Source organism: Giraffa tippelskirchi, chromosome 1 (genome assembly GCF_054371585.1).
Source record: "Giraffa tippelskirchi isolate mGirTip1 chromosome 1, T2T-mGirTip1v1.2.pri, whole genome shotgun sequence".
Classification (NCBI taxonomy): Eukaryota; Metazoa; Chordata; class Mammalia; order Artiodactyla; family Giraffidae; genus Giraffa; species Giraffa tippelskirchi.
In genome coordinates this window covers 109189403-109211735 of record NC_137275.1, presented here as the reverse complement: position 1 = coordinate 109211735, position 22333 = coordinate 109189403, and the positions used below count along the sequence as shown (strand labels likewise).

At 49.3% G+C, this 22333-nt stretch overlaps 1 protein-coding gene and 2 long non-coding RNA genes across 14 annotated transcripts in view; 1 reads left to right on the top strand and 2 right to left on the bottom strand.

Moving 5' to 3' along the window:
• Positions 1 to 22333, top strand: part of LOC145505843 (uncharacterized) — a 92145-nt gene that overhangs the window by 21109 nt on the left and 48703 nt on the right. For all 12 annotated transcript variants that reach the window (XM_081488937.1, XM_081488907.1, XM_081488916.1 and 9 more), the window contains 6 exons: positions 1363 to 1594; positions 7823 to 8044; positions 10371 to 10520; positions 13254 to 13477; positions 15250 to 15481; positions 21709 to 21930. In XM_081488937.1, the coding sequence (XP_081345063.1) occupies positions 1363 to 1594; positions 7823 to 8044; positions 10371 to 10520; positions 13254 to 13477; positions 15250 to 15481; positions 21709 to 21930 (1282 nt within the window). The remainder of the gene's footprint in view (positions 1 to 1362; positions 1595 to 7822; positions 8045 to 10370; positions 10521 to 13253; positions 13478 to 15249; positions 15482 to 21708; positions 21931 to 22333) is intronic.
• Positions 680 to 6806, bottom strand: LOC145507076 (uncharacterized). Its single transcript, XR_014054545.1, has 2 exons — positions 6254 to 6806; positions 680 to 3779 (listed from the first exon to the last, which is right to left on the bottom strand). It is a non-coding gene; the product is annotated as an uncharacterized LOC145507076 (long non-coding RNA).
• LOC145507087 (uncharacterized) lies at positions 14567 to 20692 on the bottom strand. Its single transcript, XR_014054552.1, has 2 exons — positions 20140 to 20692; positions 14567 to 17666 (listed from the first exon to the last, which is right to left on the bottom strand). It is a non-coding gene; the product is annotated as an uncharacterized LOC145507087 (long non-coding RNA).

The following is a 22333-nucleotide window of genomic DNA, read 5'->3' as shown; positions in this document are numbered from 1 at the left end:
TTGTTGTACGACAGTGGTCCAAGGACATGTGTTTGAGTTCTTCTCAACTCATCAGTGTCTGTGAGATGTTTTCTGTAGACACCGTCTGGGCTGTTATAACAGTTTACAAACGGGATAGAATCCAAAGGCCCGCCTCATGGCGAGCAGGGGCCTTGGGTCTGGGTGCGGCCAGGTGGCTGGGGGCCCCGAGGCCAGCCTGGTGCCGCACCCGCACAGCTCTGCCTCCTGTCCCTTGTCCACGTTCAGAGTGGCCACAGGCCGGTGACCCTGCACAGGACCTGGCAGAGCTGCTGCTCAGACTGTTCTTGTCACGTCAGCCCAGGCCGAGGTGCCCGTTCCTGTCAGCCGAGTGCGGGGGGCCCGGGGGAAAGGCAGGGGTGAAGGGCACAACCAGCAAACGCAGGTGGTGCCGCCTGCACGTTTGACGCTGAGACAGACTGCTTTGTGGGCCGTGTTTGAGCACAGACAGCTCAGAAAGATTGTCTTTCCCCCTCCCCCAGGAAATACGGAACGGTTACATATTAATATGTTTATTTTTACAGCATGTTGTCAGGTAAAAGTGATTTTTCCTTAGGTAACATGTTGACTTGAGGTAAATGGTAAATTCTTTCCATCAACTTGTTATCAACAGTGAAAAACTTTCAGGGTGGATAAGGAGAAGTGAAACTGGAGAGGTGACGACCTGCGAGAATCTTGTATTTTATTTTGAAAATCATGTTATATGCATAATCGAATATTTAAACTGCTATATAAAATCATCCGCGAGACATTAGGGGAGAAGAGCAGTAACTGTGAATTCTAGGTTAATGCAGCACATTGACATGAGTCCAGAAACTCACACAAAGCTGGTGGAGAACTTCATCAAGTGATGCATTTGTACATAGACAACCTAAAAAATAAAAAAATCAATTCAGCACTTCATCTGGTCTAGAGACTTGTGTTTAGAAACTCCAGCTTGTTCGTGGCTCACTGTTTTGATTGTACAGAGTTCCTGATTCCCAGCGGAATAGACTTGAGGCACTGCCGTGCATCTCTGCCCTGAGAGCGGGGAAGGTAAAGGTTGTCAACTTCAGGTTATCTCCTCACAGGGAGAGAGGCGCCACCCAGGCCCCGTCAGAATGTTAGAGTAAACCAGTCAAATCAAACGAGAATGATCAGGGGCCACTTTGTAAGACTCAAGGATAAGTTATTCTAAGTTTGAGAATATTGAAAAGAGGGAAAGTTGAACCTTTTTGCTGAGATGTTAATTGAGCAACTGTTCCTGGAATATGCTAATCGTGACACAGAATGCAAGCCCACATTTGTTGTCCAGACACGTTCCTCTGCTGACAAAGGCAGGTGACGGGTTTTCTTCTATTTTAGGTTGATCGAAGAAGAGAAGGAGAACACGGAGCAGCGGGCCGAGGATACTGAGAGCAGGGTGGGCAAGGGGAGCTTAGGCAACCTTCGTTGTTGTAAATCCTCGAGCTCCCTCAACCTGTGTCCCGCCTCCTCGCTCGCCAGCTCCTGCCCGCCCAGCAGTGGGCGCGCCAAGCCCCCAAGGAGGCGGCACAGCTCGGCGCGGAAAGTAGACCAGCGGGACATCAAGACTCTGGTATGTGTCTGCCTCCTCCCTGCCACGTCCCTCCCCCAGCACACTGGCTTTCTTTTTTGTTTGTTTGTTTTTTGTTTTTTCTGTTTTTACCCAGAAGAAACTCAGGTACATTTGCTACGCTTAGAGGTCTAAGATTTTTAAAAACTGCCTAGTCTTTAATCATTCCATACTCGCACAGCAACAAATTAGTCTTGATATTTGGACCACCGGCTTAGCACGTCATCATGAACTCAGCCAGGGCCTGCCTCTGTAACGTTGGGCCCGGCCTGTGCTGGACACAGCAGGTGCAGGGAAGTTTCTGTTGTCACCGAGTAGACAGCCTTGTGAAAGTAACCATAGGCAGCTCTCCTGGCGTGTGAGACCCACGCAGCACATTTTTCATTGGGGATACCTGGCTGCAGGCTGCAGGCCATGCGGTGGGAACAAAACCAAGAATCTAAACTGGTCTGCTTGCTGCTGGACCTGGCTGCACGCTCAGGCCAGCTCTGGGTGTGAAACCAGGTTAAAAGCCTGGTGCCCCAGGGCCCCAGGGAAGAAGTTGGGCTTCCTCACTCTTCTGAGTCTAAAAATGGGATGACGACCTAGGGCTTTTGGTGACAGAGTGTGCAGCTCTGAAGCGCATGTTCCTGCTTTCTTCCATGTTTAGCTTAGGTTTCCTGAGCGCATTGCTGTTTACCCTGTGAAATCATGTCTACAACACTCTGCTTTGTAACTGCACTTGTATTATCACTTTTTTTGTTACCACCCATTTCATGTTAGCTGCATTGTTAGTCAGCATATAATTAAATTAACTGTGAATCATTTTAGCAGCATGTGAAGTGATAACTGGTCTATTTTGTGGTCTTTTGACACATTGGTTTTATAATATGCATCACTGGCCAATTAGTTGATAGTGTGTATTCTTTGACGATTTCTCTGTGGTTTCATGCTTGATTTCTTTCCGAGTATTTGTAAAAGAACAGTTCTGTATATTTTTTCTTGTTGCTGGAGTTCTCTGACGGTGTGTCTGCTTTCATCGTTGGTTTTGATTTCCTGTCTCATCCTGTTGTCTGCTTCGTTGTCATCAATCCAGACCCCAGCTTCCCACAACCGCACCCCCCCGAGGCTGTAGTTTACCCATCCATCTCCCCTCCCCCGTCCTCCCACTTGCTCTGGTCATAGCAGTCTGGGGTCCACAGCGTGTGTCCCCTTAGTCGGGTTTCTGCTTTGTCTTCATGTCTCATTAAATGGTGTTTTCCCCCCATAGCACTAAGTTTGAATTATTGTTATCACTGTGCAGTTACAAGCATAATGTAGATGGATGATACACTACAGAACCTGTGTAATTCATAACTGAGATTATGCTTACCTGAAGAAATGATCCTCTTATGTGTAGAATTAATGGACTTTTGACACAACATCCTTTCTGTGTTGGTGCTTGTATTTGAGACTGTAAATCTCATCAGCTTTTGCATGCTTAATGTCTCTACTAGACTCTTTTACAAAGTATCTTCTATGGTTCATAAAATGTGAAGACTCCACCTGCTGTTATGCTAGCTTTCATTCTTACATATTTTCATAGGGTACCTGCTTTAATGAATTTATTTTCAGAAGTTTGAAATCAAATTCTAGGTAACGATTTTACATTAATGTCCAACAGGTGGTTAGATTTGTTCAGTGTTAAAATAGGTATTACGGCAACTTCCTCGTCAGTTAAATTACTATTTTAAAGTATAACATGTTTTTTTTTTATTAAGAGAAACTAACTTATAGAGAGGTTTGGCTGAGAACAGACAACTGTTAAGGCCCTTTGTTGTACACAGTGCTGTGCTTTAACAAATCATGATGTTGTAATAGAATTGTATCTTCCTGAGGAATAATGTATAGTGTTTCTCTAGTAAATCTTGAATAGCTTATTTAACTAATGTGGTCCAACAAATTGTTCTGTTTCCAGTTACATGTTCTCTAAATCTACATCTCACTTATATGTTTGCCGTCATTTTTGCTTTACTGTCTTTGCCTATATTGATTCTTGAATTTTTAGCTTCAAAGTCGCAATAAATCTGGTTTCTCTTCATTTCTCTGCATGCATCTATCAGTCTAGTGAGTTAAGGAAGCATCGTCGAAAGGTAAACTATTTAGTAATTTAGCATGCCTTTGTTTCTCTGTGAAGTATTAGAGTCCTTATCGTGTTAGTGAATGAACACTATGTGGTTACGTACTGGTGGATGATTGACATTTTAATAGAAGTAATGAAACTCACCCACCACTTAAAATATGCTGATGATGCAATCAATCCATCCTAAAGGAGATCAATCCTGGGTGTTCATTGGAAGGACTGATTTTGAAGCTGAAACTCCAGTACTTTGGCCACCTCACGCGAAGAGTTGACTCATTGGAAAAGACCCTGATGCTGGGTAGGATTGGGGGCAGGAGGAGAAGGGGACAATAGAGGATGAGATGGCTGGATGGCATCACTGACTCGATGGACATGGGTTTGGGTGGACTCCGGGAGTTAGTGATGGACAGGGAGGCCTGGCGTGCTACAATTCATGGGGTCGCAAAGAGTCAGACACGACTGAGCGACTGAACGGAACGGAACTGAACTGAACTGAACTGAACTGATGGTTCTGTTGGAAATAGGTCATTGGTTGGGACAATTGTAACAGTTTGCCTTTCTCCCACTTGTTTGCCTTCTAATCATCTCATGCTTATTTATAATAGACATAGTATTATTTATTATTTTTAAAATTTTCTTTACTTATTTTTTTGGCCATACTGCACAGCTAATGGGATGTTAGTTCCCCAACCAGGGATCAGACCGGTGTGAAAGTGAAAGTGCCAAGTCCTCACCTCTGGACCACCATGGAATTTCCACGTAGTGTTTTCTTAAAAGAAATGACTGAATCAGAGCCATAGATATTAGATTTGGGGGAAGCCAATTTAATGACGGTGGGTAGCAGTGTGCAGGAGACTCTGTGTGCCAGGCACCGTGTCCAGTGCTTTCTGAGCCCGTCATCTAATCCCGCAGACACCCAGGTGAGGTCCAGGCTGCTGTTATCCCCATTCAGCAGATATGGACACTGAGGCTTAGAGAGGCCGGGCACCGTGCCCAGGCTCGCATACCCAGCGGTGCGGTGCAGACTGGTCTGATCAGAGCCTGGACACTTAACCGTGGTGCCGTCCATCCCGCTTTCCTCCAGAGGCCCTCCTGTCCATCACAGCAACCCTGATGGAGGGAGCCTCAGGAGGGAGCTCGCTGCCTCTCCCCTCGGGTCACTTGGATGAGCCCCTGTTGTTGGAGTCCAGTGGCCCGAGGGCTGGCCTTCCTTGTCCCTCTCCTGCTCCCAGCCCGCTGATGGAGCACTCCTGGGGCCTTCCCACAGGACTTGGGCAGCCGCGCTCCGGTTCAGGCAGCTCAGTGCCCAGGAACCCTTCTGCCGGGCACAGCAGAGTAGCTCCGTCACCCTGAGGTTGGTGACCTGGGTGTGCCGCTTGCCCGCTTTGTGGCCTGCTTTGCCCTCCTGTTAAATGAGGACACGGTACTGCCCATCCGACTCACGTGGGCACCCGTGGGGCGGGCTCCCATCCTGGCGGAGGGTGCCAGGCTGGGGACCCAGAGGCCTTTCTTAGGACAAGGCCCGGGGGAAGGGCCTGGCCGTGGTCCCTGACTTTGAGGCAGGTGTTTGTCTGCATTCAGTCCTAGTCAGCCCAGGTGTGTCACTTCCCTGCTCTGTTCTTTGTTGTTTTCTGATTTTTATAAATGCTTCTTTTAACTTGAATTTGAGATTGATCCCTCTTCAGTTCCATGTGGATAATTTCTAGCTTTTGTAGCCTTCTGTTGTCTGAGGGTGGTTGTTAGAGATCAGGGGAGAGTGCACAGTTTATCCAGCTGCTGTTAAACGAGTTCAGCTGTATTTTGCAGTAAGTCACTTGGTTGTCACCAAGCTCCTGTGGAGCTGCAGTGGATCAGTATTCTTTACAGAATCCCATTACAAAGCCACAGGTTAGTTGGTTAAAACGACGCACTCATTGTTTATAAAAATACTTTCCATGCATGCTTCCTAAAACCTCCCCTGGCTGAACCACACGCCCACATGTATAAGTGAGACCTGTCTGGACCCTGAAGGGGTTTATCTGTTCCCCACACTGTTGCCACCACTGTTTCCTGTCCTCAGACCCAGGACCAGCGGAAAAGCTGGGCGTCCAGGAGAGATCTTTTTTTTTTTTTTTAATTAGCTTATTTTTTAATTGAAGGATAATTGCTTTACAGAATTTTGTTCTTGTCTGTCAAATCGCAGGAAAAATCAGGCATAGGTACACATATATCCCCTCCCTTTTGAACCTCCCTCCCATCTCCCTCCCCTCGAGATTGATAGAAGAGTATCTCTTAGTGAAGACTTCAGTTGAGTTCAGTCGCTCAGTCGTGTCCGAATCTTTGCAACCCCATGAATCGCAGCACGCCAGGCCTCCCTGTCCGTCACCAGCTCCCGGAGTCCACCCAAACCCATGTCCATCGAGTCAGTGATGCCATCCAGCCATCTCATCCTCTGTCGTCCCCTTCTCCTCCTGCCCTCAATCCTTCCCAGCATTAGGGTCTTTTCCAATGAGTCAGCTCTTCGCATGAGGTGGCCAAAGTGTTGGAGTTTCAGCTTCAACATCAGTCCTTCCAATGAACACCCAGGATTGATCCCCTTTAGGATGGACTGTTCGGATCTCCTTGCACTCCAAGGGACTCTCAAGAGTCTTCTCCCACACCACAGTTCAAAGGCATCAGTTCTGTGGCGCTCAGCTTTCTTCACCGTCCGACTCTCACATCCATACACGACCACTGGAAAAACCATAGCCTTGACTAGACGGACTTTTGTTGGCAAAGTAGTGTCTCTGCTTTTAAATATGCCATCTAAGTTGGCCAAAACCTTCCTTCCAAGGCGTAAGCGTCTTTCAGTTTCGTGGCTGCAGTCACCATCAGCAGTGATTTTGGAGCCCCCAAACATAAAGTCTGACACTGTTTCCACAGTTTCCCCATCTATTTCCCATGAGGTGATGGGACCTGATGCCATGATCTTAGTTTTCTGAACGTTGAGCTTTAAGCCAACTTTTTCACTCTCCTCTTTCACTTTCATCAAGAGGCTCTTTAGTTCTTTTCCACTTTCTGCCGTAAGGGTGGTGTCATCTGCATATCTGAGGTTATTGATGTTTCTCCCGGCAGTCTCGATTCCAGCTTGTGTTTCTTCCAGCCCAGCGTCTCTCATGATGTACCCTGCGTCTAAGTTAAATAAGCAGGGTGACAAGGACACACAGCCTTGACGTCCTCCTTTTCCTATTTGGAACCAGTCTGTTGTTCCATGTCCAGTTCTAACTGTTGCTTCCTGACCTGCGTACAGGTTTCCCAAGAGACAGGTCAGATGGTCTGGTATTCCCATCTCTTTCAGAATTTTCCACAGTTGATTGTGATCCACACAGTCAAAGGCTTTGTTTGGCATAGTCCATAAAGCAGAAATCGATGTTTTTCGGGAACTCTCTTGCTTTTTCGATGATCCAGCAGATATTGGCAATTTGATCTCTGGTTCCTCTGCCTTTTCTAAAATCAGCTTGAACATCTGGAAGTTCACGGTTCACCTATCGCTGAAGCCTGGCTTAGAGAATTTTAAGCATTACTTTACTAGCACGTGAGATGAGTGCCATTGTGCGGTAGTTTGAGCATTCTTTGGCATTGCCTTTCTTTGGGATTGGGATGAAAACTGACCATTTCCAGTCCTGTGGCCACCGCTGAGTTTTCCATATTTGCTGGCATATTGAATATAGCACTTTCACAGCATCATCTTTCAGGATTTGAGATAGCTCAACTGGAATTCCATCAGCTCCACTAGCTTTGTTCGTAGTGATGCTTCCTAAAGTCCGGTGGACTTCACGTTTAGCAGATGATTCTTAAAGAGCAGAATAACTGGGGAAAGCTACTAACGGACGGGGTGCTTGATGTAAATCCCGAGCAAGTAAACATGCCAAGCACCAATGGAAAGGCAAGTCCTCGGTCTCGCTCTCTGTCTGGTTCTCGCCTTACCATCCAGTCTGTGCGGGGCTGTTGGGACCTGTCAGCAATGCACCATGTAGATCTGAGTGGCCGTGAGGGTCGTGTGAGCTCCCAGAGTGCAGAAGAAAGTTTTGACCTCACCGATTGCCCGGAAATGCTGTGTTCCCTCCCTCCCAAAACAAGGCTGTCTGTCTAAGGCTTCCTTTCCCCCTTAGAGATCCTCCGACGGCTCCCCAAGCCACGAGGAAGACCTGGCTAAGGTGATCGAGCTCCAGGAGGTCATCGAGAGGCAGTCAGGGGAGCAGAGCCAGTCGAAGGAGTGCCTGGCAAACCTCTCTGCCTACGTGAGAGAGCCGGAGGAGGACCCGGACACGGCCAGGAAGGAGCTCCTCGCGTCCGAGGAAGCGAACAGACAACCACAGCGGGATGTCCGCGAAGTGAGTGACAGCGGACGTGTCTGTTGTCCTGAGGTGGAATGTGGGTCCCTTGTTCTCCGGCTGATCTGAGCTTTGGGATGGCTGCGTGAGTAGGAGCACAGAGCGCTGGCGAGACCGCGACTGGCGGCCTCCCCGCCTCTGCGTCGAGATCTCTGGGGTAGAAGAGGCCTGGTCCAGGCGGTCCATTGGCAGTGGAGCAACACGAGGGCATCCCTAGCGCTGTGCTCACCCTGGGTGTGGACTCCTCATTTCTACAAGTTCTAGGGTGCCCAGTGTGTTCCTCTTTGAAAAATTCATTCATCCATTCATTCATTTATTGGAGTCTAGTTGCTTTCCTTTTTCTTGGAGAAGGCAATGGTACCCCACTCCAGTACTCTTGCCTGGAAAATCCCATGGATGGAGGAGCCTGGTAGGCTACAGTCCATGGGGTCGCTAAGAGTCGGACACAACTGAGCGACTTCACTTTCACTTTTCCCTTTGATACACTGGAGAAGGAAATGGCAACCCACTCCAGTATTCTTGCCTGGAGAATCCCAGGGACAGGGGAGCCTGGTGGGCTACCGTCTGTGGGGTCGCACAGAGTCGGACACGACCGAAGCGACTTAGCAGTTAGCAGTTGCTTTACACTGCTGTGTCAATGTCTGCTGTACAGCAAAGTGAATCCGTCATATATATATATATATATATATATATATATATATATATATATATATATATATATTTATATTTATATATATATATATATATATATATATATATATATACGTGTGTGTGTGTGTGTGTGTCTACATATATCCCTCTTTTTAGATTTCCTACCCATTTACTTCACCACAGAGCCCTGAGTAGACTGCCCTGTGCTGTAGAGTAGGTCCTTACTCGTTGTTGACTTTACGCATAGTCTCAGTAGTGTACATACGTCAACCCCAGTCTCCCAGTTCATCCCCCCCACCTGCCTGTCGAATGTATACCTGATGATGCTGAAATTTCCTTCGGGTTCACTCAGGCGAGTCTGGTGACGTCTGTGGAGCCCGTTCTCTCGGAGAGATGGGAGCCCGCTGTGTGGGCCCTGCTGAGGCAGCTTGCCTGGCCGTCTTCTCTAGTCTTCTGAGGTTCTGCTCCTTGAGGGGATGTGTGACATTGATACCGGCGGTCAGACAGGTCGAGTGGCGTTTGCTCACCCTCAGAGCCTCAGGCCCGTGCTGTGTAACCATGTAGAGTCATGATGTTTCTGGTGGTCGTGTCTGCGGCTGTCATGATTGATGAGAAACTGCCTAACGGTCATTGTGAAAAGAGAAGAGTGCTGAGGGTTCGGGCCTCCTCCTGTGAGCCTCACCTCTCCTTTGTAGGCAGGCAGACAGCGCCCACCCTGCCCCACCCCTCCCCCGTGAGACCGTCTCAGACAGAACCCCTCCGACATGTGCTACAGCAGGTGTCCTTGTTTAGTAGCTTGGTGTGAGTAATTCTCTGTGAGAGCTCAATGTGAGAACTCAAAACAGAATATTTGCACGCTTGTATAACCTTTTCCCACTACTCTTTGGCAACAGGAGGAGATTAGGTGGCAGAGTTCAATATGTAGAGAATTCTGGGAAAAGCGGCCTTGAGACCTTTCACTTTTAATGTCAGGCCTTTGCCCACATTGGTTACTTAGTAGTCGACTACGGAGGGACCTGCAGTGGATTTTGACCTGGCGGACGGGAGTTGCACCAGCAGCAAGTTCTGGTCCTGGTTTGACCCTTTCATACATGTGGTGTAAGTCTGCTTTAGAAGAATTAGGCTTGAGAAGGCTGCTTCCAGTTGTGTTAAACTTTGACTTCTGTTTCCACTCATTACTGTTACTTGAATTCTGAGGAAATTGCATGAGAGTTTTCCGACTTTTACCCGAGGAAACGAGCCTCAGAGGTCCCTGTTGGATCTGTCGAAGGTCCCTCCCTCTTGTGGATCCAGTCCGCCTGTGTGGTGTAGCAGACAGAGGTCGTGACTTCATGCCAGATACCATTCCTCCTGGAATTCATGCAATAACAGGGTAGTTTAGTATACTCTTTGCTGTTTGGGTTGATTATGTTGAAGAGAAGCTTGGGAAACCGAGTGGCCAGACAGAACGTTAATACAGACATATGGGTGCCAATCGTGGCAAATGTGACATTTTAAGTAGGCACGTTTTTGCTCACGTCCGAGGAAACTGCCGTGTCTAGGACTTTAATTTTGAGGACGCTAACTTTATTTTTGAGTTGAAACTTAGGATTTAGTCCAACTTTTTTACGCGTACGTGTATCGGAATGTTCCATGATAATGACTTACCTTTTCTACTCTGCAATGCCCGGTGTAGGCCATGGTCCAGAACACGGACGTGGAGGTGCGAATCACTACCCTTGAGAGATGCTACCTTGCCGCCCAGCGCGAAGCCACCTCTGTGCACGACGACCTCAATGATAAACTTGAAAATGAAATCGCAGATAAGGATTCTATGCATCGACAGGTAACGGCTTTTACTGAACTGTGTCTGACTTTTATAGTGGTGAATTCCTGAGGAAGGAAGGTAAACACCTTTTCATGTGACTCCCACGTTGTAAGGCACCTGCCCCCTCACACTGTGGTCCTGAAATGGTTTTGGAACAAAGCGTTGATAGATCGCTTTATGTCTTCCCATTTTCCTTTTTCTGGCTACGAGTTTCCTTTTAAGGCATGCTTTTTTTTCTTAAAAGAACCAATTTTGATAACTTGTGGCCTACTGTGAGGCCCAGCACAGTACTAATTAGCACCGTTTTGATTGAAATCATCCTGCGAGTAAATGGATACACATACCCATCATTTTATAGTGAGAAGAATTCTCATTGGAAGTTTAAGTACCTTTGTATTTTCGCCTCATTTATGGCATGTATTTTTTCATACATGTCTGTGTTTTGAGCTGCCATGTTCAGTGAGCAGCTAGTTTGGGCCAGACATCGTCAGAACTAGGACTCCAGCAGTGAATTAAAAACCGTGTGCGTTCTTTATCCACTGCCATGTAACAAATCACTGCAAAGCTTAGTGACTTCCCAGTGAGCAGGTCACAGTCCAGTTTCTGTGCTTTGCAGCAGGTGGGCCTGGTTCAGGGCCTCCTGAGGACGCAAACATGGGAAGGCCCCCCAGGGCTGGATGGCAGGCTTTCAGACTCACCTGGCTGGTGGGGACAGGCCCAGGTCCCTGCCGTGTGGACCTCTTCACGGCCTGGCTTTCCTCGGAACACCCTCTGAGAGCGAGAGCGCGGGATGTAGCCCGGGGCCTTTCGCGCCCCGGTCTCGGAAGCCGCACACCTTCAGTTCTGTTTGCGAGAGTGAGCTGCGAAGTCCTGCCTCGCTCAGGGGCTGAGCAGGAGTTGCCCCCTCTGCCTCTTGAAGGGAGGAGGATGGAAGAATTTGTGGACCCATTTTTAAACCCACGCAGCCTGTCGGACAGTAGTGAGCAGGGGAAGGAGACCAGAGTGCCCGAGTTGTCTGAGGAGGGGGGACGATCGTGTGTGAACAGGGTGGCCAGCGAGGTGACACCAGGAGGGTGACCTGGAACAGAGACCCGGAGGCCGGAAGAGAAGTAGCCACTCGGAGATAGATCAAGGGTCGTGTCAACAAGCGGAGATAAGGGAGAGAGAGGGCCGCATCAGGGAGGACCCCGGGCTCAGGCCTGAGCAGCTCGAGGCCAGAGCCTGTTTCCTGAGCTGAGGAGGGCTGTCAGGGCAGGGAGCTAAGAGACGGGCCTCAGCCCTGTTGAGGTGGATGAGCCCATGGGGTGTCCAGGGGACCTGTGAGGTCAGCAGCTGAGTGTTCCGGCCTGGATCCAGGAGAGGCCTCACTCAGCTCAAGGTGGACTTGGGTCGTGGGCATACAGATGGTGTTTAAAGGCACAGACAAGGTAAAGTCACCAGGCAGGTGCCCGTGGAGAGATAGGGGGTGCAAGGGTAGAGCTGTGGGGTGCCTCGCATTCCAAGGTTGAGAAGGGGCGCAAGGGACTGACTAGTAACCCCAGGGAGGGCGGGGCCTGGTGCCCAGGGAGAGACATGCTTGGGGTGGGGGGAGGGCAAGGAGAGGAGGGGGCTTGGTAACATGGGTTCCTCAGAGCTCCCTGGGAGCTGCCCTGCGAGCGGGGCACACCGCCTGCTTGCAGAGAGCTGGAGACTGGGCGGGGAGGGGGACAGTAGAGGCCTCTCCCAGGGAGCTCTCAGAGACCCTCAGTGGGCGCTGCAGGGAGCCCTGGAGGAGGAATCTGCTGGTTCCCTTTGTGCGATTTTAAGGTGAGAGAAGGGAGAGGACGTGCTGGCTGAGCTGATGGGGGTGAAGCCATATGCAGCTGGTTCGCTGGAGAGGAGCAGGAATGATGGCAGGTGGTCCTGGAGCCAGTGCAGGGGGTGGCCCAGCCCTGGGGAGGGGTCGTGACGAAGACAGGGGCGAGGGCGCTGGCCACGGGGGACAGGGAGCCAGCAAGCCAGCACCTCGAGGCTGCCCCTCGGCTGCTTTGAGGTCATGTCTGGGAAAGAAGGCAGGACCTGGGTGAGAGTGGGCCGGGGGGAGATGTGCCAGAGAGAAGGGTGTGAGGTGTGAGAGCTGGAGGGCGGCTCGGAGCCCAGCAGGCCCTCTCCCGCACGTCTCTGGTGACAGAGCCGCCTTGCGGTGTGAGGGGCCGTCCCCCAGAACAGCCCGCGGGCCTGCGCCCCGGGAGGAGCCCCGCGGGGGGCTGGCCCTCCCAGCCCTCCCAGCCCTGCTGGCCCTGCTTGCGCCTGTCTGTGCGTGTTCAGACCAGCCTGGAAAACGGAGGGCTGGGGACCTGCGAGGATGGCGCTCCTCGGTGAGTAACACAAGTGGTGACCGCTGAGGTGGACCCAGAGGCTGCGGAGCTGAAGGATTTCTTTTTCTTATTTTCCTTCAGCCTGGCTGATGGAGGCACAGATGTATTGTTGTAATTTTCGGACTTTGTCTCTGACTCCATCGGCCCACCCTTGTGAATAACCTCATAGGATTGCCTCCCATCCACGCTAAGACCTGAATGTCACCAGGCCATCTAGGGAGTGGGTTCTCCTCCTGCCTGTTTCTTCAGTACTGCTCGCTTAAGAGATGGCAGTGTCTCATAAGCATGGCCCGTTTATCCACAGTTGGGGCTTCCATGTAAACTTGTGTTCAGTTCCTGATAGACTTGAGCTGCCCTGAATGTCGCTGACGAGACGTGGTCCTCTCGTGCCCAGGTGCAGACCCTGAAGGAAAAGGACTGGGAGCGCGCGCAGCAAGCCAGCGTGCCGGCCAACGTGGCCCAGGCGTTCGAGAGTGACGCAGACTTGTCTGACGGCGGGGGCGACAGGGCCACCCTCTTCAGCTCGGCCGCTCTGCTGTCGCCCAGCGGGCAGGGCGATGCCGAGACTCTGACTGTGATGCTTCAGGAGCAGCTGGACACCATCAACGAAGAGATCCGGTGGGTGAGCCCGAGCCGAGCTCCCCAGAAACTCGGCTTCTCTGAGGAGCTGTCTTCTCCTTAGAGAAGGCTGAGTGTTCCATAGTAAGGAAACTGACTTCAAGTCTGCTTCAAGAATTTTCAGTTCTGAGATTGCCCTTGATTATAGAGCTCAGTCAGCCAGGGCTGTGGGGGGCGTTGTGGGGTGTCCCCCCACCAGCTCTGAGCCCCAAGGTGGGTGAGGTGCCGTGACAGTGTCCCCTGCGGCCCGTGCACCCTCCAGCACTGAAGGTTCGCCCTCGTGTGTCCCTCGGAGCCTCCCACATTCTGGTGAAAAGCCACCTGAAACAGAAAAGCTGGGGTTTTGGGGTGGCAAATTCCCCCTCAGATCTGCATTTTCCTTTTGAACTTAATACAGTGTGAAGGTTGGCTTGTTGTACGACAGTGGTCCAAGGACATGTGTTTGAGTTCTTCTCAACTCATCAGTGTCTGTGAGATGTTTTCTGTAGACACCGTCTGGGCTGTTATAACAGTTTACAAACGGGATAGAATCCAAAGGCCCGCCTCATGGCGAGCAGGGGCCTTGGGTCTGGGTGCGGCCAGGTGGCTGGGGGCCCCGAGGCCAGCCTGGTGCCGCACCCGCACAGCTCTGCCTCCTGTCCCTTGTCCACGTTCAGAGTGGCCACAGGCCGGTGACCCTGCACAGGACCTGGCAGAGCTGCTGCTCAGACTGTTCTTGTCACGTCAGCCCAGGCCGAGGTGCCCGTTCCTGTCAGCCGAGTGCGGGGGGCCCGGGGGAAAGGCAGGGGTGAAGGGCACAACCAGCAAACGCAGGTGGTGCCGCCTGCACGTTTGACGCTGAGACAGACTGCTTTGTGGGCCGTGTTTGAGCACAGACAGCTCAGAAAGATTGTCTTTCCCCCTCCCCCAGGAAATACGGAACGGTTACATATTAATATGTTTATTTTTACAGCATGTTGTCAGGTAAAAGTGATTTTTCCTTAGGTAACATGTTGACTTGAGGTAAATGGTAAATTCTTTCCATCAACTTGTTATCAACAGTGAAAAACTTTCAGGGTGGATAAGGAGAAGTGAAACTGGAGAGGTGACGACCTGCGAGAATCTTGTATTTTATTTTGAAAATCATGTTATATGCATAATCGAATATTTAAACTGCTATATAAAATCATCCGCGAGACATTAGGGGAGAAGAGCAGTAACTGTGAATTCTAGGTTAATGCAGCACATTGACATGAGTCCAGAAACTCACACAAAGCTGGTGGAGAACTTCATCAAGTGATGCATTTGTACATAGACAACCTAAAAAATAAAAAAATCAATTCAGCACTTCATCTGGTCTAGAGACTTGTGTTTAGAAACTCCAGCTTGTTCGTGGCTCACTGTTTTGATTGTACAGAGTTCCTGATTCCCAGCGGAATAGACTTGAGGCACTGCCGTGCATCTCTGCCCTGAGAGCGGGGAAGGTAAAGGTTGTCAACTTCAGGTTATCTCCTCACAGGGAGAGAGGCGCCACCCAGGCCCCGTCAGAATGTTAGAGTAAACCAGTCAAATCAAACGAGAATGATCAGGGGCCACTTTGTAAGACTCAAGGATAAGTTATTCTAAGTTTGAGAATATTGAAAAGAGGGAAAGTTGAACCTTTTTGCTGAGATGTTAATTGAGCAACTGTTCCTGGAATATGCTAATCGTGACACAGAATGCAAGCCCACATTTGTTGTCCAGACACGTTCCTCTGCTGACAAAGGCAGGTGACGGGTTTTCTTCTATTTTAGGTTGATCGAAGAAGAGAAGGAGAACACGGAGCAGCGGGCCGAGGATACTGAGAGCAGGGTGGGCAAGGGGAGCTTAGGCAACCTTCGTTGTTGTAAATCCTCGAGCTCCCTCAACCTGTGTCCCGCCTCCTCGCTCGCCAGCTCCTGCCCGCCCAGCAGTGGGCGCGCCAAGCCCCCAAGGAGGCGGCACAGCTCGGCGCGGAAAGTAGACCAGCGGGACATCAAGACTCTGGTATGTGTCTGCCTCCTCCCTGCCACGTCCCTCCCCCAGCACACTGGCTTTCTTTTTTGTTTGTTTGTTTTTTGTTTTTTCTGTTTTTACCCAGAAGAAACTCAGGTACATTTGCTACGCTTAGAGGTCTAAGATTTTTAAAAACTGCCTAGTCTTTAATCATTCCATACTCGCACAGCAACAAATTAGTCTTGATATTTGGACCACCGGCTTAGCACGTCATCATGAACTCAGCCAGGGCCTGCCTCTGTAACGTTGGGCCCGGCCTGTGCTGGACACAGCAGGTGCAGGGAAGTTTCTGTTGTCACCGAGTAGACAGCCTTGTGAAAGTAACCATAGGCAGCTCTCCTGGCGTGTGAGACCCACGCAGCACATTTTTCATTGGGGATACCTGGCTGCAGGCTGCAGGCCATGCGGTGGGAACAAAACCAAGAATCTAAACTGGTCTGCTTGCTGCTGGACCTGGCTGCACGCTCAGGCCAGCTCTGGGTGTGAAACCAGGTTAAAAGCCTGGTGCCCCAGGGCCCCAGGGAAGAAGTTGGGCTTCCTCACTCTTCTGAGTCTAAAAATGGGATGACGACCTAGGGCTTTTGGTGACAGAGTGTGCAGCTCTGAAGCGCATGTTCCTGCTTTCTTCCATGTTTAGCTTAGGTTTCCTGAGCGCATTGCTGTTTACCCTGTGAAATCATGTCTACAACACTCTGCTTTGTAACTGCACTTGTATTATCACTTTTTTTGTTACCACCCATTTCATGTTAGCTGCATTGTTAGTCAGCATATAATTAAATTAACTGTGAATCATTTTAGCAGCATGTGAAGTGATAACTGGTCTATTTTGTGGTCTTTTGACACATTGGTTTTATAATATGCATCACTGGCCAATTAGTTGATAGTGTGTATTCTTTGACGATTTCTCTGTGGTTTCATGCTTGATTTCTTTCCGAGTATTTGTAAAAGAACAGTTCTGTATATTTTTTCTTGTTGCTGGAGTTCTCTGACGGTGTGTCTGCTTTCATCGTTGGTTTTGATTTCCTGTCTCATCCTGTTGTCTGCTTCGTTGTCATCAATCCAGACCCCAGCTTCCCACAACCGCACCCCCCCGAGGCTGTAGTTTACCCATCCATCTCCCCTCCCCCGTCCTCCCACTTGCTCTGGTCATAGCAGTCTGGGGTCCACAGCGTGTGTCCCCTTAGTCGGGTTTCTGCTTTGTCTTCATGTCTCATTAAATGGTGTTTTCCCCCCATAGCACTAAGTTTGAATTATTGTTATCACTGTGCAGTTACAAGCATAATGTAGATGGATGATACACTACAGAACCTGTGTAATTCATAACTGAGATTATGCTTACCTGAAGAAATGATCCTCTTATGTGTAGAATTAATGGACTTTTGACACAACATCCTTTCTGTGTTGGTGCTTGTATTTGAGACTGTAAATCTCATCAGCTTTTGCATGCTTAATGTCTCTACTAGACTCTTTTACAAAGTATCTTCTATGGTTCATAAAATGTGAAGACTCCACCTGCTGTTATGCTAGCTTTCATTCTTACATATTTTCATAGGGTACCTGCTTTAATGAATTTATTTTCAGAAGTTTGAAATCAAATTCTAGGTAACGATTTTACATTAATGTCCAACAGGTGGTTAGATTTGTTCAGTGTTAAAATAGGTATTACGGCAACTTCCTCGTCAGTTAAATTACTATTTTAAAGTATAACATGTTTTTTTTTTATTAAGAGAAACTAACTTATAGAGAGGTTTGGCTGAGAACAGACAACTGTTAAGGCCCTTTGTTGTACACAGTGCTGTGCTTTAACAAATCATGATGTTGTAATAGAATTGTATCTTCCTGAGGAATAATGTATAGTGTTTCTCTAGTAAATCTTGAATAGCTTATTTAACTAATGTGGTCCAACAAATTGTTCTGTTTCCAGTTACATGTTCTCTAAATCTACATCTCACTTATATGTTTGCCGTCATTTTTGCTTTACTGTCTTTGCCTATATTGATTCTTGAATTTTTAGCTTCAAAGTCGCAATAAATCTGGTTTCTCTTCATTTCTCTGCATGCATCTATCAGTCTAGTGAGTTAAGGAAGCATCGTCGAAAGGTAAACTATTTAGTAATTTAGCATGCCTTTGTTTCTCTGTGAAGTATTAGAGTCCTTATCGTGTTAGTGAATGAACACTATGTGGTTACGTACTGGTGGATGATTGACATTTTAATAGAAGTAATGAAACTCACCCACCACTTAAAATATGCTGATGATGCAATCAATCCATCCTAAAGGAGATCAATCCTGGGTGTTCATTGGAAGGACTGATTTTGAAGCTGAAACTCCAGTACTTTGGCCACCTCACGCGAAGAGTTGACTCATTGGAAAAGACCCTGATGCTGGGTAGGATTGGGGGCAGGAGGAGAAGGGGACAATAGAGGATGAGATGGCTGGATGGCATCACTGACTCGATGGACATGGGTTTGGGTGGACTCCGGGAGTTAGTGATGGACAGGGAGGCCTGGCGTGCTACAATTCATGGGGTCGCAAAGAGTCAGACACGACTGAGCGACTGAACGGAACGGAACTGAACTGAACTGAACTGAACTGATGGTTCTGTTGGAAATAGGTCATTGGTTGGGACAATTGTAACAGTTTGCCTTTCTCCCACTTGTTTGCCTTCTAATCATCTCATGCTTATTTATAATAGACATAGTATTATTTATTATTTTTAAAATTTTCTTTACTTATTTTTTTGGCCATACTGCACAGCTAATGGGATGTTAGTTCCCCAACCAGGGATCAGACCGGTGTGAAAGTGAAAGTGCCAAGTCCTCACCTCTGGACCACCATGGAATTTCCACGTAGTGTTTTCTTAAAAGAAATGACTGAATCAGAGCCATAGATATTAGATTTGGGGGAAGCCAATTTAATGACGGTGGGTAGCAGTGTGCAGGAGACTCTGTGTGCCAGGCACCGTGTCCAGTGCTTTCTGAGCCCGTCATCTAATCCCGCAGACACCCAGGTGAGGTCCAGGCTGCTGTTATCCCCATTCAGCAGATATGGACACTGAGGCTTAGAGAGGCCGGGCACCGTGCCCAGGCTCGCATACCCAGCGGTGCGGTGCAGACTGGTCTGATCAGAGCCTGGACACTTAACCGTGGTGCCGTCCATCCCGCTTTCCTCCAGAGGCCCTCCTGTCCATCACAGCAACCCTGATGGAGGGAGCCTCAGGAGGGAGCTCGCTGCCTCTCCCCTCGGGTCACTTGGATGAGCCCCTGTTGTTGGAGTCCAGTGGCCCGAGGGCTGGCCTTCCTTGTCCCTCTCCTGCTCCCAGCCCGCTGATGGAGCACTCCTGGGGCCTTCCCACAGGACTTGGGCAGCCGCGCTCCGGTTCAGGCAGCTCAGTGCCCAGGAACCCTTCTGCCGGGCACAGCAGAGTAGCTCCGTCACCCTGAGGTTGGTGACCTGGGTGTGCCGCTTGCCCGCTTTGTGGCCTGCTTTGCCCTCCTGTTAAATGAGGACACGGTACTGCCCATCCGACTCACGTGGGCACCCGTGGGGCGGGCTCCCATCCTGGCGGAGGGTGCCAGGCTGGGGACCCAGAGGCCTTTCTTAGGACAAGGCCCGGGGGAAGGGCCTGGCCGTGGTCCCTGACTTTGAGGCAGGTGTTTGTCTGCATTCAGTCCTAGTCAGCCCAGGTGTGTCACTTCCCTGCTCTGTTCTTTGTTGTTTTCTGATTTTTATAAATGCTTCTTTTAACTTGAATTTGAGATTGATCCCTCTTCAGTTCCATGTGGATAATTTCTAGCTTTTGTAGCCTTCTGTTGTCTGAGGGTGGTTGTTAGAGATCAGGGGAGAGTGCACAGTTTATCCAGCTGCTGTTAAACGAGTTCAGCTGTATTTTGCAGTAAGTCACTTGGTTGTCACCAAGCTCCTGTGGAGCTGCAGTGGATCAGTATTCTTTACAGAATCCCATTACAAAGCCACAGGTTAGTTGGTTAAAACGACGCACTCATTGTTTATAAAAATACTTTCCATGCATGCTTCCTAAAACCTCCCCTGGCTGAACCACACGCCCACATGTATAAGTGAGACCTGTCTGGACCCTGAAGGGGTTTATCTGTTCCCCACACTGTTGCCACCACTGTTTCCTGTCCTCAGACCCAGGACCAGCGGAAAAGCTGGGCGTCCAGGAGAGATCTTTTTTTTTTTTTTAATTAGCTTATTTTTTAATTGAAGGATAATTGCTTTACAGAATTTTGTTCTTGTCTGTCAAATCGCAGGAAAAATCAGGCATAGGTACACATATATCCCCTCCCTTTTGAACCTCCCTCCCATCTCCCTCCCCTCGAGATTGATAGAAGAGTATCTCTTAGTGAAGACTTCAGTTGAGTTCAGTCGCTCAGTCGTGTCCGAATCTTTGCAACCCCATGAATCGCAGCACGCCAGGCCTCCCTGTCCGTCACCAGCTCCCGGAGTCCACCCAAACCCATGTCCATCGAGTCAGTGATGCCATCCAGCCATCTCATCCTCTGTCGTCCCCTTCTCCTCCTGCCCTCAATCCTTCCCAGCATTAGGGTCTTTTCCAATGAGTCAGCTCTTCGCATGAGGTGGCCAAAGTGTTGGAGTTTCAGCTTCAACATCAGTCCTTCCAATGAACACCCAGGATTGATCCCCTTTAGGATGGACTGTTCGGATCTCCTTGCACTCCAAGGGACTCTCAAGAGTCTTCTCCCACACCACAGTTCAAAGGCATCAGTTCTGTGGCGCTCAGCTTTCTTCACCGTCCGACTCTCACATCCATACACGACCACTGGAAAAACCATAGCCTTGACTAGACGGACTTTTGTTGGCAAAGTAGTGTCTCTGCTTTTAAATATGCCATCTAAGTTGGCCAAAACCTTCCTTCCAAGGCGTAAGCGTCTTTCAGTTTCGTGGCTGCAGTCACCATCAGCAGTGATTTTGGAGCCCCCAAACATAAAGTCTGACACTGTTTCCACAGTTTCCCCATCTATTTCCCATGAGGTGATGGGACCTGATGCCATGATCTTAGTTTTCTGAACGTTGAGCTTTAAGCCAACTTTTTCACTCTCCTCTTTCACTTTCATCAAGAGGCTCTTTAGTTCTTTTCCACTTTCTGCCGTAAGGGTGGTGTCATCTGCATATCTGAGGTTATTGATGTTTCTCCCGGCAGTCTCGATTCCAGCTTGTGTTTCTTCCAGCCCAGCGTCTCTCATGATGTACCCTGCGTCTAAGTTAAATAAGCAGGGTGACAAGGACACACAGCCTTGACGTCCTCCTTTTCCTATTTGGAACCAGTCTGTTGTTCCATGTCCAGTTCTAACTGTTGCTTCCTGACCTGCGTACAGGTTTCCCAAGAGACAGGTCAGATGGTCTGGTATTCCCATCTCTTTCAGAATTTTCCACAGTTGATTGTGATCCACACAGTCAAAGGCTTTGTTTGGCATAGTCCATAAAGCAGAAATCGATGTTTTTCGGGAACTCTCTTGCTTTTTCGATGATCCAGCAGATATTGGCAATTTGATCTCTGGTTCCTCTGCCTTTTCTAAAATCAGCTTGAACATCTGGAAGTTCACGGTTCACCTATCGCTGAAGCCTGGCTTAGAGAATTTTAAGCATTACTTTACTAGCACGTGAGATGAGTGCCATTGTGCGGTAGTTTGAGCATTCTTTGGCATTGCCTTTCTTTGGGATTGGGATGAAAACTGACCATTTCCAGTCCTGTGGCCACCGCTGAGTTTTCCATATTTGCTGGCATATTGAATATAGCACTTTCACAGCATCATCTTTCAGGATTTGAGATAGCTCAACTGGAATTCCATCAGCTCCACTAGCTTTGTTCGTAGTGATGCTTCCTAAAGTCCGGTGGACTTCACGTTTAGCAGATGATTCTTAAAGAGCAGAATAACTGGGGAAAGCTACTAACGGACGGGGTGCTTGATGTAAATCCCGAGCAAGTAAACATGCCAAGCACCAATGGAAAGGCAAGTCCTCGGTCTCGCTCTCTGTCTGGTTCTCGCCTTACCATCCAGTCTGTGCGGGGCTGTTGGGACCTGTCAGCAATGCACCATGTAGATCTGAGTGGCCGTGAGGGTCGTGTGAGCTCCCAGAGTGCAGAAGAAAGTTTTGACCTCACCGATTGCCCGGAAATGCTGTGTTCCCTCCCTCCCAAAACAAGGCTGTCTGTCTAAGGCTTCCTTTCCCCCTTAGAGATCCTCCGACGGCTCCCCAAGCCACGAGGAAGACCTGGCTAAGGTGATCGAGCTCCAGGAGGTCATCGAGAGGCAGTCAGGGGAGCAGAGCCAGTCGAAGGAGTGCCTGGCAAACCTCTCTGCCTACGTGAGAGAGCCGGAGGAGGACCCGGACACGGCCAGGAAGGAGCTCCTCGCGTCCGAGGAAGCGAACAGACAACCACAGCGGGATGTCCGCGAAGTGAGTGACAGCGGACGTGTCTGTTGTCCTGAGGTGGAATGTGGGTCCCTTGTTCTCCGGCTGATCTGAGCTTTGGGATGGCTGCGTGAGTAGGAGCACAGAGCGCTGGCGAGACCGCGACTGGCGGCCTCCCCGCCTCTGCGTCGAGATCTCTGGGGTAGAAGAGGCCTGGTCCAGGCGGTCCATTGGCAGTGGAGCAACACGAGGGCATCCCTAGCGCTGTGCTCACCCTGGGTGTGGACTCCTCATTTCTACAAGTTCTAGGGTGCCCAGTGTGTTCCTCTTTGAAAAATTCATTCATCCATTCATTCATTTATTGGAGTCTAGTTGCTTTCCTTTTTCTTGGAGAAGGCAATGGTACCCCACTCCAGTACTCTTGCCTGGAAAATCCCATGGATGGAGG